This window comes from Patiria miniata, unplaced genomic scaffold (genome assembly GCF_015706575.1).
Source record: "Patiria miniata isolate m_02_andy unplaced genomic scaffold, ASM1570657v1 HiC_scaffold_14, whole genome shotgun sequence".
Taxonomy (NCBI): Eukaryota; Metazoa; Echinodermata; class Asteroidea; order Valvatida; family Asterinidae; genus Patiria; species Patiria miniata.
The window spans coordinates 6,432,278-6,450,988 of record NW_024037052.1 but is presented as its reverse complement, the minus strand read 5'-3'; the positions used below and the strand labels follow the sequence as shown (position 1 = coordinate 6,450,988).

Genomic DNA, 18,711 nt, shown 5'->3' with positions numbered 1-18,711 from the left:
AAAAAATCAGCAACTTATATTTTACAAACGATCGTAGCTCAGGCGCAGCATGATCCTGGAAATGCCATCGCCAGTTGTTCTGTGACTTCGAAAGGTCGACCTGAGGGCAGCCTTACAATCCTTAGATGTACCCTCCCTTCGGCAATCCTAGAAGGCGGGGACTACATGGCACGATTCAAAAGACACAGGCCAAGCAGGCTAAAGAAATAAAACTGTTATGGTGCAAAGCAAGCAATAAAATCACAGAAAGCCGGACACGGCTCAACTTACGACAGGCGTCGACCGATTCATCGCTGTTATCTCCACAGTCGTCGTACGTGTCGCATACTTGACCGAGAGGCACACAAAACGTGTTGCCGCATCGGAACTGGTCCGCAGAGCAAACTGAAATAATTCCCAAACAAAAAAAAGGAGAAAATTTCATTACAATTTAGACAAATAATGGAAATTTAAAAAACCGAGTCAAATGGTGCTTGGATGAGCTATTGGTGCTCTGGGCCTTTCTGGTGCCCAAAATATGAATATTGATAATAATAATAATGTGCTACATGGATGATGGGTCGGCTGCCCAGATTTCGGTACCCGACATTTTTTGATTAAAAACCTGGCTGAGGCGTGCACACACAAATTTTCTGTGTTGTTCGTGATTTTTTAATTTGTCTGCTTATAATTAGTTTCTTTGCGATTAGGGCAGCAGGAGGGGAAAATGGAATTTGAAGTAGGGCTGTGTGACTAGTCGACTAGTTGTCACTGGAAAAACAAGGAAATGCGGAGAATCCGGAGAAAAACCCTTGTGGCACGTAATCAACAAACAACTCTACTCACATATGGTCCAAGTCGGGAATCAAACCAAGGCCACAGTGGTAAGAGGCGAGCGCTTTACACACTAGACACACATACCACTCTTAAATGTGCTACTGTCATTAATGTCTACATTTCTTACCGCAGTTGATTTCATCTGAGCGATCTCCGCAGTCAACATAGCCATTACAGGTTAGATTGCGAGCGATACAGCCTCCGATGGTGCACTCGAATTGATCGGGCCCGCATACCAGTGGATCGCCTATCAGAAGAATCAAAAGAGACATTCACACGAGATTCACTTTTTGTTTGAAATGGCACCTTGGCTGCAAACGTAGCAGCTGTTTTCACACACAAAATTGTAACTTACGCCATTCGTGAGATTTTCGCAACAAGTTTTTTGTGCGACTGCAGAACAATAATCATAGCCTTTACGCCCGCTGTTTATGAAATAATTTAATGTCGGTCACCGAATCACCTTCACTCGCCATTTTGAAAACAGTTTTGTCCAACTTATTTGGAATTGTAAAATAGCATTCACTGACTTCAAAAACACAAAGCTTTGAATTTCTTGTATCAACCTTGATAAGTTTGTCAATAAAGGCCACAGTATGATAACGGTTTGTCAGTAAAATAGTCCCTTGTTAGTCTGTGTGCCATAATTTACACAAACTAAAATAGACAGCAAATGTTACGCCATAATTTGTTACATAAGTCGCAGACTGTACAGTCGTACAACTGTGACAGTTTTGTGAAATGTGTCAGAACTAAAGTTGCACAAGGACACTTGTGCAACTTATGCAATGAAATCGGGATACGTGGAGTTATGCCACTTCATAAACTTTCATGAAAAGAAAAAGTCATTAAAGTTGATTTTCAAAAGATGTGATGTCCGTAAAGTTGGACTTCTGATGCCCTAAACGGCCTCTAATTATATTTATAGACCAGTATCGTGATACAGATTGACAAAATGTAGACCAGTTCATACTTTGACGTTAGGACACATTTGCTGTGAAATTCACCAGAGTTATAATGTGAAGTTTTATAAATTTGCAGCGCGAATACTTGCCATGACGTTACAAATTCGTGTTGGCCTCGGCTTTCATGCTCAGTATGAACCAGCCTTATTGGCTCATTTGCATTTATCCAAAAAGTAACTTACCAAATTTTTAACAAGAAAACTTACTTGGATTATTAAAAGATTGTACTGGTACTAAACACTCTGTGAAATTATTCCATCTGGCTTGCTGGCATTTAAAAGAAATCAAGAAATGTAGGTGATTTCCAACGATCAGTCAATTGACTGAGTTCTGGAAATAGAGAGAGCTATTGACAAAATTGTGTTTCGCGATCAAAAGGTTGTGCATGGTTTTTCGCTGTTTTCTCGAAAAGTGTTATACCCACTGATCTGAAACTGAAACAGGTTAGATTGTGAACATTCTTCTATGGATTTTGAGTGGTGTTTTTAGTGGAAATAAACAAAATGCATGAACATAATGAAAAGCAGCGCGCATCTGCTCAACCGGAAATGTCCTCACAAGCTTTAACGTGTCTATAACTGTCTTGGAAAGGCAGAAAAACCACTGATCATTTTTTTTATTGAAAATGAGGGGTATGAGGCAATTGTCTATGGAGCGGAACAGAAAATGACCATTTGTGACAGACCTTTGGTTGTTTATCTCAACGTATCTCAAGAACCCAATGTAAGAGCACACTGGAGGTAGCGGTTTTGTAAAGAGGATGAAGTCCTCTTTCCATTCATATAAGACTCTATTTCATTGGTTAAGAAACCACTGATCATTTTTTCGTCAAAGTTTTCCCCCAATGACTGGATTTCTTGCAGAGGTCAGTTGTGCGAGTGCACGTGGCCAGCGTGTTGCATGTGCTATGCAAATCGCATGGTCAATTGGGCAAGCTGTGGCACTGTCTCACACACATTGATCTTTTGCGCGTTTGGGTCCCAAACTTTTCATTATGAGCAAGTGATCCTATATGCCTTCAAGACTTACATCCATCTTCGTCGGAGCCATCACTGCAGTCTGGGTTACCGTCGCAGCGCCATCGATTCCTGATGCACAGACCTCTATCGACACATCGGAACTCGCTCTCGCTGCAGGCACGAGGCTCTGTTAGTTCAATCACAGGAGAGAGGTACATTTCACAGGGATTAAAATTTTTGTTTTGGGACAAACTACGGGGATAAACAGGAAGTGGACTTGAGTCGGGCGTGGCGTTACTTTCCTGGCCTTCCACCTATCCGTCCCATGGTCGAATCCCACTGAGGCCAACATGTGAATTTGGGTTTTGTAGTTTACCCTGAACAGGCATGCAAATGGGAAGCAACACGAAAAAGAGGGCATTCCAAGCTTTACATGACTTATAAGGTGTTTTTCCCTTCACTTTTTTAATCTGTAAGTGTGAAGAGAAAAATGACGAAAATCAGTTGATCCGAGGAAAAGTTGCATGGCCGCTTGAAATGTCATTCAGGGTCAAGGCCAGATCAAGAACACATTTTTTTGGAAGGCGTGGGGGGGGGCCAAAAAAAATTTGTTTCACAAAAAAGTGAGTCCAAACATATCCGCAAATTTGTGGGTGGTGTACGCAATGGCTATTTTTTTGCGACGTTACTATAAAAAGAAATTAAAAAAAATAATTGGGTTTCGGATGGGGGGGGGGGGTATGGCCCCTGTTGGCCTGGATCACTGTTCTTCGGGTATCCTCCTCACACCTTTAAAACATTTTTTTGTTCCATTCCCAGTCAAATGCAGCCGGCTGATTTTTTTTATTCAAAAATAACAAATGCAAAATACAAGAGACCGTGGATTTCGAATGGTATTTTACACTCACCGCAGCCTCGCGGTTCATCGGAAAAGTCCCCGCAGTCATCGTCCAAATCGCAGTACCAGCGCTGGGGGATACAACGGTCATTGTTGCAGCGAAACTCGCCCAGGGGGTCACAGGTTACTGCCTCTGCCAAGTAAAGGTCAAAGCTCAAGGGTCAAAGTTTGAAAGATCAAAGTTATAACTGAGGTGTTTGAATTAATAAAGGTATGCAAACCGTTTTCCCACAGTAAACTTATATGCAAGATTTGACCTCAGTGAGGTCATAGATTTGACCTCAGTGAGGTCATAGATTTGACCTCAGTGAGGTCATAGATTTGACCTCAGTAAGGTCATGTTGTGCATCTCTCTATAGGACTGATGACATCATACGCATAACACATATTGCCTATGGCTTTGGATTATACATGTGACTATTGAAGTGGCTGATGCCACTTTCCATGGCCACATATGCTACTGCTAGCCATATAGCCAACTACTTCCAATGTGGCCCCAAAGATGAGTTTAATAGTATACAAATATTGAGTGGCTCAGCGTGGAATGGGAGGATTATTATCGCAAGGTAAAATCCGGACTTTCCATTTCACGAGGCGATGCTGAGTGAACTGGAAAAGTCCAGATTTTGCAGAGCGATAATACTCCTCCCATTTCACAATTTAAAGCCACTCAATATTTGTTTTATATAACCGACATACAGATCCTTGTCATTAATATCTGAACTTTTATTTTAATACAAAATTGGTAGAAAATGTATTTCTCTCTTCCAAACCACCCCTTCATGAAATGTTTGAACCCAAATCTATCGCGCTGACTCTTTGGAACAATACACGCTATGCGCAAGGCTGAACGCGCACACCAGCATGCATTTGCGCGCAGATACCGCGTCATGGAACAAGGATATGATCCTAACTGTTGAATGCTAAATCCCATTCCCCATGCATGGGCGAATGGCGGGACTTCTGAGCCCTGGCGTGAATGGGAGCAATAATGAATGTCACGTGATGTGAGTTTCACCAATCAAATGACAAGGATCTGTATGTCAGTTATATAATACACAATAATTGACTGCTTCGAGTGGTGTAATAAAACTAGCCTCCTGAGGTGATCCAATGAGCATTCTATTTTTCCCTCGGCAAAGCCGTGGGAAAATAGAATGCTCCATGGATCACCAAGGGAGGCTAGTATTACTACACCACGAGTCAAAGCAGTCAATATTTGTTTTATAACACCTCTCCCACAGATTCTGCTTGATTTTAAGCAATAATTGACTAAGTTAATCAAAATACAATTAAAATGTATTTTCTATTCGAATACGACATTAGTTGAAAATTTACCAGCACTTTTCCAAACTACCCCTTCACGAAATGTTTGAACCCAGCTCTGTAGCGCATGGGAAGAATACTCGCAACGCGCACAGACCTTTAGTTGCTAAGTTGGTTCCTATGCGTATAGTACTTTTTCAAACGGAGGCAAGTGTTGTATAGCAATATATTTGTTTCATATCTGATATCAAATAATCTCACCACAACCAACTTCGTCGGAGTTATCGCGGCACTCATCGTACGTGTTACAGCGAGCATATTCTGGAATACACCTGTAGTTGGTCTGGCACCTGATCCAACCATGTGGGCAGGGGGTATCCTCTGAATGCATGAAAGGGAGGATATTACGTAGGTAAAAGTATACTTTAGAACCCTTTTCCCGAGACAACAATACACTTTTATGTTACTGGCTCACACAAAATAGCCGGCAATGTTGAAAAGAAACAGGAATGTTGTGGAAAGAGGGCCCGGTTTCGAATTCGGAGGGAAATTGTGGGGTGAAATGACACAAAAACACAACATGAAATTGAAGAATATGATAGTGTCGGCAAGGGCGAATCCGGTCCAGAGAGGTTACTGCCTGGGGGCGGAGAGTGTGCCGGGGGCCGGGGGGGGGGGGGATAGGGGCTCACTCAACTGAAAAATGGCCTTTTATTGGTCACTACCAATGGGGCAGGCGCCCCCTCCGCACCGCACGCTACATACACGTAATGACCGACAAAAGGGCATTGATTCACGCTGCTGAATTTGAAACAAACGGTTTAAGAAATACATTTTGCGAATCTTGAGAATTTGGAAAAGTAAGATTGTTTGAGGTTTCAGAAGTCATTCGTGGGCAATAGAAACTGTTTCAGAACTGTTTTAGAGGCAGGGTGGGACGGAGTGGGGTGGGGAGGGATTGATTGGTTATGAGGTGGTGTGTTGATGGGATGGGGTGGGGTGGGGTGGGGTGGGATGGGGTGAGGTGGGCTGGGGTGGGCTGGGGTGGGTGGGATGGGGTGGGGTGGGGTAGGGTGGGATGGGGGGGGGTGGGGTGGGGTGGGGTGGGATGGGGTGAGGTGGGCTGGGGTGGGCTGGGGTGGGGTGGGATGGGGTGGGATGGGATGGGATGGGGTGGATGGGATGGGATGGGGTGGGTGGTGTGGGGTGGGATTGGGTGGGATGTGGTGGGATGGGGTGGGATGGGATGGGATGGGACAGGATGTGGTGGGTGGGGTGGGTGGGGTGGGGTAGTCGCAGGGATGGAAAGGAGTGGGGTTGGGAAAGGATGGTCTGGATAAGAGAAAATGAGGTGGGGTTGGACAGGCGAAGGCTGGTGTAAGGATTGAGTGGGGCAGAGGCAGCTAGGGCTGGGATTAAGGGTGGGGTGGGGCAGAGATAAGTAGGCAAGGGATGGCAGGAGGACAGCGCAGGGAAGGGGTAGTGGGTGGAAGCTTTCAAGTGAGGTGTGGACAGGTGGAATGGGACAGGGGCACAGGTGGAGTTGTTGGGCGGGGCAGTGTAGGAATGACTGGGGGCAGAGTCAGTCTTGAGCAGGGGGGGGGGGTGACTTACGGCATTCCCGGTGAGGCTCATCAGATCCGTCGCCACAATCGTCGTCCAGATCACATTTCCACTCCTCAGGAATGCAGTAGCCATTGTCACAGGTGAAAAACCCCTCTACGCAATCATGAGTCACTATACAGGAGGCAAAATGGACACCAAATACCATTAGGCAGTGGACGCATTAGAGAGAAAGATAAAATCTGTAGTATCACACTTGGAGGAATTGAAGTGGGGCTAGTAAGACCTTCAAGTGAAGGAATCTGTTCCTTCAAGTATAGGAACCTGTAAACTCCTTTGTGATGGGTGTAAGGGTGCATTGGGAGATTGAGACACATTTTTAGACATATCAATATTTTGAAAGATTTTGAAAGTTTTCGTTTTGCCATTTACAAGGGTATTTTGGTGCCATTTTTGTTGTTTATGCTGATGCAAGTGTTCAATATTTATGAGCAAAATTGTGACGTCATTTCAGGCAGAAACCTCAATGTTGCAGATATTTCAGCACCAAAAGTTGCCAGAATTGTGGATATTTCTGCTGTTGTAAATTTTCTGTTCTTTGGTGATTCATTGTCATGTCAGTACATGGCAGTAAGCCAATGAGCAAACTTTTCTCGTAAATGTTTTCAATGAACAAATGTTTGGGTTCACAATTTGAACAGAAAATCCCTAAACTGAACGGTGTCTTCCTGAAATGACATCACAGCAACAATGCGCTCAGTTGGAAAAGCATGGACAATTTTTGAATGTTTAAAGAAGTGCACTTTTCAATAAGAATAAGCCAAAAATGAATGTCAATTAGTTTTCATACATTAACAGGAGTGGAAAGTTGCACAAATGCCTTCCTCAGAAAAATTCATTTCATGGACTTTTTAAGAGCAGAAACTTACTGCACAATGAGTCCGCTTCGTCTGAGCCATCATCACAATTATTATGTTTGTTACAAACGTATCGTCGACTGATGCACTGTCCCGAATCCACGCATTTGAATTGCCAGGCTGTGCATTCTGTCGTACCTTAAAAGACAAATTTATCAAGAACCAGGTTTACCAAAATTTAACTGTGTGTGTGTGATTTTTCTTTTTATTATTATTATTATTATTATTAATCATTTCTGGTAATGAAACCAAGGATTCCCCAAAAGCGCCCTAGGCACTGTAGCTCGCAAGCCTGAAGAAACTTGTGGAGAGAAGACAATGAGAAGAAATTACAGTTTTAGAGGTGGGAGGAAAAGCCCAGAAGAATATTCTGGGGAAAACCCACGCAATCAGGTAGGGACTGAAAACTTAATCCACATATTGGCCCAGGCGGGATTCGAACCCACGTCTTTTTTTTTTTTTTTTCTTAGAAATTACTAACGTGTAGCAAAATCGTAAAGTATGGGCTTCATGAACAAGTACCCCCCTCAACGGCAAGAAATGGAGAGTTTGGGGAGACTGCTGGGAGAGACAGTCGAACGCATTGCCGATGATATTAATATTGTGCGTATTTGGTGCTATATGCACTCGAAGCAGTACGTCCACTACACGCCAAACAGTTGTAAAAACGCCCTCTCTGGTTCACGCACATAACCTATACGTTTTCATTCATCATTGGAGTTGGTCTTTGCATTAAAGGGAATATGCAACATTAATTGTAAACATCAAAAAACAAAACTACCACATTATCATGAAATACCTTACTGGACTGTTAAGCGCCCGTCACATTATATGCGCTCTCATAGGAGACCTTACGGCGACCAATAAATTTGCAGCGAGGACACAAGAGAATAAAAATTTTCTGTCTCAAGTGGCCAGAAAGTAGCTCAAGCTACGCTCATACTATGCTCTTCCCACGCTTACGATGCGCTCAACTCGCTCTCTGTGCGCCCCTGTCAAGCCGAATTACTCGATCTAGTCGCTGCCGCTGCGCTCACACTACGCTCTGCTTGATGTTGATACGTCCTAGTAGCTCACGTCGCGCTTTCTATCCGAACAAAATACGCTTACGTGACGTCACTTGCACTGTATAAATACCACGACAAAATGGTCAAGTCCAGTTTCAAAATTATTCTACAAGTTCACTGCAGTGGAGTTACTTTCTCACGAAGGCCACATCGACTGCCTTGCGCATAGGCTGGCTCAATGCCACTTCAATGTCGAACAATTCACGCTTGCACAGCGCCCGAGGTGCGTCATTACGGCGCCCTTACCAGCGCAGAGGTGTTGCGATTGTTTTGAGCATGCTCAAAAACGTTGGCACTCATCAGAGTGCAAATAATTCAATGACATGTGATCAACGATCCTCCAATCAGATGACGGGGATTTATTCAGGTGTTGTATCATATCTGCTATAAAATACTAACCCCCAAATCCATCCTTTTCTGAAAATTACAGCAAAAGCAAATGTTGTATATATTCCCTTGAACTTACTGCATTGGGCCTGTGTGCCTTCATCGCTGTTGTCTGGGCAGTCCCTGTCACCATCACACAGCCACAGGATAGATGTCAAACAGGAACCATCGTTGCATTGATACTCGCCTGGCTGGCAGGATCGCGGAGCTGTGCATTCAAAAAAGACAAAAACGTAACATACACTAATGGATTCTTTTTAACAGTACATTATTACTGCGGTGATCGGGAATGAATATTTTTCTTTTTGGCTACATTCCCCATAGAAAATGAAACCAGGATCCCGCCGGTATCCTGGAGGGATCCCGCTGGGATAGAGAAATCCTGGTGGGATCCCGGTTTCTTACCTGATAGTCCTATATTTTCGGACTATAGCCCAGGGGCCTACTGCACCTACTGTGAAATCGGTGGGGCTTTTTGGGGGGAGGGGGGTGGTTTAACCCTTTCATTACCACATTGTTTTCCCCAGGACAAAAATTGTTTGCTCAGTCATGCGGAAATCACTAGAGCGTGAACAAAATGAGCACTAGTCAAAAACTCACTTTTTCCAACCCAGATTTTCACTGCCAAGGAGTGATTAAAATCATAGGTGTTGTGTGTAAAGTTTGTTCCTTGAACCTTACTCTTTTATGTGATGTAAAAATGAAGTCCATACGTGCAAATATAAGAAAGTTATGCCTTTTTGTTCATCTGGTCCCAATTATCAAACTGCAAGCCATTTCACCATATGACCCAATGGCACTCCATACCTCAAATTGTGCGTGGATACTTCTGAAGCACTTTTCTCATTTTCTTGTAATGGTAACACTATGAATAAACCACACCAATAGAAAGATACGAAAACACTCTTTCAGCTGGTATATAGTTGAGGTATGGGCGGCCAAACATATCAACATGCCGCCTTTCTGAAAAGTAGTGAATATATCTGTGGTGAGGGTGTTTTGTGTGTGGTTTCCTGGTCGACTAAAGTCGCCCATGGGAACCAGCAGGGGGGTACTTCTTGTCGACAAAAGTCGCCCATGGGAAGGAAAGGGTTAAATTATATTTTAAGGATCGAATTGGTGCAACTGGAGTTTAGATTTGGTACCTCTCTGGTGTACACCAATTCTACACCAAGCAATCACTGAATATGCAACGGCACCATGTGTATATATACACCACATACACTCTGAAACGTTCAACCAACCAAACACCTACATGTGAATACTTACGGCAGCCTATTTCGTCATTGCCACTTCTACAGTCCTCAACTCCATTGCACTGCATGTACCATGGGATGCACTGTCGACCAAAACAAAGAAAAAATTAAGTCAATGTGAAAAGGAAGGGCACCAAAGAACAAATGGCACCTTCCCTTAAATTTTCATCCGTTAGTTTATAACCCCCCCCCCCCTTTTGAAAGCCATGAATTCTGCACATCCCCCCCCCCCCCCAACATTTGATGCTCCATTAAAAATAATGTAGAAATATACATCCAAAAAATCTGCATGGCCAACGTAACCATTTGTAAATGTCCATTAACACTGTTATCATAAACACTGTTATCATAATGTCCTTCGATATATACAGCCCCGCACCCCAACCCTTTTCGCTCATACGCTAATGTTCCCAGGCTGGGGTGCCGCTTGTAACAGTGCGCATGCTGATTTCTACCAACTCTTTTTTGGCACCTTGCCAGGAGAAAAGTTTTAATAAAGACTTCCGGCAGACTTGACATTCAGAGAAGTTTGAAATATGCCCATCCAAAAATCTTGAGTTTCACACCCTTTGAAATATCCCCATTCGAAAATTGAGTTTAATAACCTCTTACAATGTTAAAAGAGAAAAGTTTTTTTCGATGGGATTTTCAAAATATTATTTTGCATGTGCAGTGAACACTTTTAAAAATATGCCCTAAAATAAGAATGCGAGATGTGATATTTGAGTGAAGATAATAGAAGTCTACCCTCAACTTTCAGTAAACTTATGCCAACACAAGACACTTTTATAGGATTCTTTTTATACGTCTGAAGGCCGGTTCAAATTCAAAATGAATTTGAATGCAAAACTTTGCGAACTTTGATGTCAGTAGACACTCGCTGCGATATTCACCGGAATTGAAATGTGCTCAACCTTTGCAGATTTGCAGTTCGAATACTTTACGTGACGTAACAACTTTGTTTTCACGGTCGCCTTTGCGCCGAGCATGAATCAGACTTTATAGCTACTTTTTACTACAAATGATGATTTCTTCCGGCAGTGAACGTCTTTACAATGTACCTTGTCTTCTGCAGTACAGGGATTCTGTCCTGCCGGGCATCGCGGTATGCAATCGTTTCCAGATTGGACGTAGTTCTCTGCGCAGGCACAGGTGTAGGCATTGCCTCCAGGGGCAATCAGGCACAGTCCGGGGCAGGTGTTTGGCCCGCAGATATTGGTCACTGGTCAAGAGGAGAGCAGACAAAGGCGTCAGCAATAGACCAATCCATTCAGTCGCACGCGTCATATGCATGTGCACGTATGTCGGACTTCTGTGCTCACATGTTGGACATTAACTGGCCCACACAGTGTAATTTTTTTTAATGTAATCCATGAAAACGCACCTTTGTGTCCCATTTAACCTTATTTTCAAATTCTTTTTGCAATTTTAAAGGTATTTGGTGCTTTTTTTTGTTTTTACGCTAATGCCATTTTCAATAGCCATGAGCTAAACTGTGATGTCATTCCATGCAGAAACCTCAATGTTACAGCTGCATGTATTTCGGCACAAAAGTTGCTGAAAGCTTAGATATTTCGCTGTTGTAAACTTTCTTTTCTTTGGTGATTCGTTATTTTGTCAGTACAGGTAGGCATGCAACAGGGAATTTAGAAAAAAAACGGGGAACTCCAAACCACACAAGACTTTGTACAGTGTTTTGCAATCTGTAAAGGCATTCATGAGAAGTAAAAAACGAGGAAATCAGGAAAAGGAAATGTTGCATGCCTGCTACATGGCAGTAAGCCAGTGAACAAACTTTTCTCACAACGATTTCAAATGAGCAAATTCTGGGTTTGCAATTTGAACAGAAAACCTGTCAACTGAACAGTGTCTTCCTGAAATGACATCACAACAATAGCACCCTCTGTTGTCAGGAAAAGCATGGACAATTTTAAATATTTAAAGGAAGTGCCCTTTTAAATAAAATAACCAAAACGGGGTGTCAAATAGTTTTCATATATCTAAGAGGAGTAAAATGTTGCATAAAATGTGTTCCTATGAAATATTCATTACATGGACCCTTTAAAGAGTGCTTCGGGTCGGCACAAGTTTTCCAGTTACGCGCATCATATACACGTGCATGCATGTCAGACATATACGCACACATGTTGGACAATAATAAGTGATGCAACAATAGAAATCTCATAGATGCATGCGCGACAGCTAGCACATGAACGCCATTAAATAGTGCTAAGGGTTAGCACAAGTTTTCTAGCCGCACACCATACGCATGTGCATGCTTGTCGGACTTTTGCGAACACGTGTTTAATTTTAACCCTCCTATGCAAACATAAATTCTGAGCCAAGTAGTCCTTTCAGTCAAAATCAAACGTTAAGAATTCCCAGCCTTCATAAAGCGGGATTGACTGGCTGGGACTGTATAAGTGACTTGATACAGCTATGATTTGACTCCCGGTGAGTGATAAAACAGCTGTGACCACAACTTGCCTGCTTTGTCTGTTGACCCAGTTTGACTAGTCACAGTGCTTGCTTGACATATGATCTGACTGTTGGTGACTAGCCTTTGTTAAAAGTGTATCAGGGGAAGTGGAAGTGAATTTTGACTATCTGTTACGGCTTAAATAGCAGGAGGGTTAATAAGTGATGCGACAATGGAAATATCTAATCATGCACAACAATTAGCACATCCACGCAATTCAAGGTTAGGCTAAAATGAGGAATGTCTCTCAAAACCTTGTTTTGGGTAATCAGTGCCTGAAGTTGGATTATGTTAAAAATTGTCCCAAAATTGATTTGGGGGTTTCTGGGGTATTTTTTGAGCAGCCAAGGTATTCAAGGTTCACACTGTGCATTTTGGTTGTGAAAAGATATCCCAAAAGAAAGAAAAAATGACAATTTCTGTAAAGTTTTTTTCAAAATTTGTCAGTAAATTTCTTCTGAACAAAGACTGACAAAAATTCAACGTGAAATTTCAAGAGAATCGATCAGTGCGTGTAGCTTTGTGTGGTACCATTCAAAAGCGCATTGACTGCTGTTTATTTTTAGCAGTGACATCAGCCTTCAATGGATTAGCAATGCACAATTAGTTGTGGTAGACAGTAAACAAAACGCCCTGCTGCACGGCTAATGACAGTGTCTAGTCATAAAAATAACACCATCTGATTGGACCACATTGTATGAATGGTGAATAGAGCATGCGCTGTAAGTGTTGTTGACTTAGATACGTGACGTATTGTAGCACTGATCCAATCTGTGACCGCATGCCTACAGCGGGCGCACTCAGAAAGTGTTACAATGTAACAAAACCATCCCACATGCTTACGTATGTACATGTCACATGTAAGCTTGCAATGCACAATGCCTAAAGCATAACTTTTTTCAAACCGTATTTCTCGAAATAGAGTCGCAGAAGTTTGCGATGTACGACCGACTTCCTTGCGGCATATCTTTGAAACAAACTGAGCTACAGAAATAACTTTAGTACCATTATTAAGCTACAGAGTTGCTCTTCAAAAAGTTAATGATGGGAATTATTCCTCATTATGCCATGACAGCTAGGTCCCAAATGGTTCAACTCACTATGGGGTTGTCGCAGTGGATGGACCACCTTGATGTCAAACGGCCGGTGAATGGTGCTAGTGAGCTCAACCTCCGCCCCGCTGTACTTATTCGCCTTGAAGATCTTCTTCAGGTTCCAGTCGGTGTAGTAGACTGTATTGTCGAACACAGTGATGGCGAAGGGGTGGGCCACGGTGTGCCGATCGCCGTCGTGGAGAAGTTGATGGATTGTCTGGAAGTTCAGGTCCGAGTAGCTGGGGGGGGGGGGGGCAATTTAGAGAAGACAATATGAAAATGTGATACATCCATTTGAAAAAAAATTCTTGAAAAAGTTGTACGGTCATGAAAACTTATAGAACAAACACATCATAACAGCTGTTTCTTAACTAAACTTTTCAGTTGGCTGTAATCTTACATTGTTTTTAACTGTATACAAGCCGTCGAAACTGACTGAAGAGGGCGAGATTTAAAAATGCATCAAAATGGTGTGTACATTGGGTTAAGACAAGGAAGTCTGTTCTTAAATAGGAACAATTTTTTTCCCACAGGAACAAGTTTCACGGAATAATGTAGTGCATCTATATCCCACGTACCATGTGGCCTTTGGCCTTTTGATTATGTGGGACACAGGCGCACTACATTTTCCGTGTTCCACCAGCGTGAGTGGGATAACAAATCTATCTGCAAGCCAACTTGACGCACATCAGTAAAGATGGAACAAGCATGTGGTTATCAGGTTTTTGGCGGTTTTCCCATTATACGTGCGTGCAGAAGGAATGGCGTGTGCATCTTGGAAAAGTGTGATATGCAGAGTGCGATATCAACCGTGCAATATCACACTGTTGTTGCCGTGAATCCACCAATCAAGATCAAGCATTTAAGTGTGCCTGAAGATAATTAAGCGCTATATAAGATGACTTAAGTCTATCACGAGCCAATGTGGCCCATCAGGTTTGCGCTTATTTCTGGTTTCAGTAGCACGAAACGACTGAGAATAAGTCTATTCCCCCTGGATGGGATGCTAGTCCATTTCAGGTTACTCCCAGCTAATGCCGGTACCCATTTATACTCCTGGGTGGAGGGAGGCAAGTGGGGATGAAGTGGCTTGCCCAAGGACACAACATATGGCCAGCAGCTGGATTCGAACCCCTGACCTTCTGATCACGAGTCTCGAATCCTAACCACTAAGCCACACTCCTCTACATAAAATATTATTATTATTAAAGCTAGTTATTTTCCAAAGTTTCCCTATTTTAAGAAACTTACGCCACGTAGTCCAAATGGGCATCAACCCAGTAAACTATGCCCGACGTGTAGTCTATGGTCAGGCTGTTGGGCCACGTAACTCTGTCATCGTGGAGTTCCATTTTGTTGGCTCCGTCCATTCCAAGTCGGCCGATGTATGGCCTCAGGCCCCAATCGCACCAGTAGACATACCTAACGCCAAGGAAATCATCAGGTCATAAAATGTGATGATTCACAAGTTGCCCACTTGCTCTCAGGCAGTGCTTGGCTAATATACAACATGGTTTCAGGGTGGATAGTGGGTATCAGCTCCCCTCGGTTATGGAAGTTGACAAACTTTGCCTCGGGAACTAGTTTGTCAACCTCCAATACCGATATATACAAATATAACACGGTTTGAGGGTTGATAGTCGATATTATACAACACCTGAATAAATCCCTGTCATCTGATTGGTGGATCGTTGATCACATGTCATTGAATTATTCGTACCAATGCACGGCGCGCGCGTGGCGAGCAACGCGCAGTGCAATGGTAGTACTATTGCACTGTGATTAGAAGTACCATTGCACTGTCACTGCACATGTTGCCGATGGTGGCGCTGTGGTGTTTAAATTGGCAATAAAAGTTCTGAACTTATTGAACTGTTTGAGTTCTAAACTTGGAAAAGGAAAAATGAAAAAGTTTTACATTGAGATAAATTGAATATGATAGTTCTCAACCTGTTGAACAGTTTGCATAAATTAAATATGATAACTCGTCAAACTTGTAAACAATTTTTAACTTGAATAAATTGGCTATTAAAAGACAACCAATCAGATGACGAAGATTTATTCAGGTGTTATATAAAACAAATAATGAATGTTTCACGTTCGTGCAATAGAAAGAATAATTTCATTCGGTAACAGATGAAATGTTCCATTCCACTCGGCTTCGCCTCGTGGAATGGAACATTTAATCTGTCACCTCATGAAATTATTCTTGCCATTGCACTCACAAACATCCATTATTTGTATACTATCACCCCGAGGTATTTGAAGTTGACAGACTTATTCCTGAGGCGAAGTCAACCGAACTGGTCTGTCAACTTCCAATACCGATTTAACTTCTTACCCTATACATATACTCAACCAAAAAAGAAAGTCCCCCCTAAATACTTTTTTGTCTAACTCAAAAACTACTGGGCACATCTTGCTCAAATTTCAACTGATCAGCACAGAAAGTCCTTAGCAATCCAGCCATACTCTTTGTTTGGCCCCAAACAGTCTTAATGTGTACAAAATTATGCAATTTATGACAAATGGAACCCACCAAAAAGTTGCACTTATGTATACGTGCAAGGTGATTGTGAACCACAACTTGCACATATACAAACGTGCAACTGTTTTCATTATCATTTATCTTAAATAGTATAATTTCGTACACATTATCACTGTTTTGGACCAAATGAAGAGTATGGCAGGATTGCTAAGGAATTTCTGTACTGATTAGTTGTTATTTGAGCGAAAGGTGCTCAGTAGTTTTTGAGTTAGACAAAAAGTATTTGAAGGGGGGACTTTCTTTTTTGGTTGAGTGTATATTCACCAAAATTAAGTCAAATACAGCATCAGTTACCTCCTCGAAGTACCGTGCTTAGTAGACTAGCGAAAGGGTAGCCCCAGATGTAACCTGATCTTACCCATTTTGGGGATCCAAAGCCAAACCACGGGGCTCAAACAGACCGGAGCGGAGAAGAGACAGACGATTGCTACCATCCAGCTCTGATACCTCCAGCAAATCAGTGACCTTGTCCGTCCAATACAGCTTTCTGGAAACAAAACGAACAATTGCCACATCATAGTAATTCCGATTCTTTCAAGCGTTTATAGTCAATGTAATCACAATTGTAGCAAATCATCAGGGGACAATGGAAAGTCCAATCACAATTTATTCAGTCTCATGCAAAGTGACAAGCTATTCAACAAAATTGCTGCCTTGTGATTGGCTAGTGATTAGCTCATGACTGCCTTGCGATTGATTAGTGACTGACTTATGACTGCCTTGCGATTGATTAGTGACTGACTTATGACTGCCTTGTGAATGACCAGTGACCAACTTCTGACTGCCTTGTGATTGACTAGTGATCGGCTTCTGCCTGCCTTGTGATCGATTAGTGATTGACTTATGATTGCCCTGTGATTAACTAGTGATGGACTTGTGCCTGCCTTGTGATTGACTAGTGAGTGACTTATGCCTGCCTTGTGATTGACTAGTGACTGATTTATGACTGCCTTGTGATTGACTAGTGATTGGCTTGTGGCTGCTTTGTGATTGACCAGCGACTGCCTTATGACTTCCTTGTGATTGATTTGCGTTTGGCTCGTGTCTGCCTTATGATAGACTAGTACCTGGCTTGTGTCTGCCTTGTGATTGACTAGTAATTGACTTGTGACTGCTTTCTGATTGACTTGTAACTGTCTCGTGACTAACAAGTGATTAACTTGTGATTGCCTTGTAATTGACTAGTGGGTTTTGCAACAACACCACAAGAAAATGGTTCGCCAAGGGTGCCAGCTGCACTCCTTCGTCGCACAAAATGCCATGTTCTACATCACAGCAGACAACCATTGTATAACGAATATCATGGTGAATAGGATTATTTGTCCAATGAGGCTTTGGCCTTACTTGGTGACCCAATCAACAGCGAGTCCCTCGACGTTGAAGATGGAATGGTTGTGGATGGTCTCCAAGTTGCCAAGTCCGATCCCGCTCACCAAGTCCACATCCATCCGCATGATGGCCCGGGCTTGGACGTCTGAGAAGTATATCTTGCCGCCCGTGTAGTCGTAGTCAATAGCCACCACCAAATCGAAGTCCTGCGCGATGCGCCTATCCTGAGAGCCCACCGCAACGTCCATCCAACGGATGTAGTAGCGGTTGGCGAAGAGGAGGTGAGGATCGCCCCCTGGACACAAGAAACAAACAAAAAAGCTGATTTACTGCAAGATGCAATTTCTAGTCACCCTCCATCATGATTGGAATTTCTGGCTGATGCAGTGGTATTTTCTCGCACCTTCCACCCCTGTGACCCAGGTTTGAATCTTGCCCAGGCCAGCATAAGGATTGGATTGGGTATTCAGTCCCTGCCTGATTAGGTGGGTTTCCCTTTTGAAGTGTTATTTTTGAAATTTCATCCAGAAAAAAAAGACTTTGTTTTTAAATTGTGTTTTTCTAGCAAAACAAACGTTATTCACATGGAAATGACCTATTTTGTGTTCTGGGGTTTTTTTTCTCGCTTTTTTTAGTTCTTCTATCCTAAATCCCATTAGATTTTGTACATTAATTTATTCTGGAAGGCACTTTGACCATTTCATATTAAAAGACTCGTTTTTCTCATCAAGCTTGGCAAACAGACAATGACACACTTAAGTTGTGTACCACTTAAGTTGTGTACCACAATGTGATGTCATGATGACATCATCGTGTGTCATGTGACACCAGCTTTAAAGGTTCATTTTCAAATTCCTTTAAAGTTGAATTCCCGTGCTCTTCAACAAATCAAATTTTTGCCTTTTTTGTTTCTATCCAAGAAAAACAAACATTTTTATTTTGACACAAACAGATCTGCCCTTGCAAGCAGACTCGTTCCTGGTCTGTAGATTATTGATACTGATTGTAAGGTGGGAACCAGCCTACCTCTCAAGAACAAAATTATTGTCAGGCTGCAAGTAAATTAGAAATATGTAAACTAATAATTCAGTAACGACACACGGGCTGAATTTTGATGTCTCATTAAAAAGTGAGTAACTATTGTATTGCTACAAAAACAGCAATTAA

General features: G+C 42.4%; 1 protein-coding gene across 1 annotated transcript in view; it reads right to left on the bottom strand.

The window, feature by feature from the left end:
• The window catches only part of LOC119722242 (low-density lipoprotein receptor-related protein 2-like), a 91,008-nt gene that overhangs the window by 36,596 nt on the left and 35,701 nt on the right, over positions 1–18,711 (bottom strand). The window contains 14 exon segments of the mRNA XM_038192287.1: positions 271–384; positions 944–1,063; positions 2,811–2,927; positions 3,649–3,771; positions 5,166–5,285; positions 6,519–6,641; positions 7,397–7,522; positions 8,918–9,046; positions 10,108–10,177; positions 11,156–11,316; positions 13,674–13,906; positions 14,919–15,089; positions 16,574–16,702; positions 17,560–17,839. Of these exon segments, the coding sequence (XP_038048215.1) occupies positions 271–384; positions 944–1,063; positions 2,811–2,927; positions 3,649–3,771; positions 5,166–5,285; positions 6,519–6,641; positions 7,397–7,522; positions 8,918–9,046; positions 10,108–10,177; positions 11,156–11,316; positions 13,674–13,906; positions 14,919–15,089; positions 16,574–16,702; positions 17,560–17,839 (2,016 nt within the window).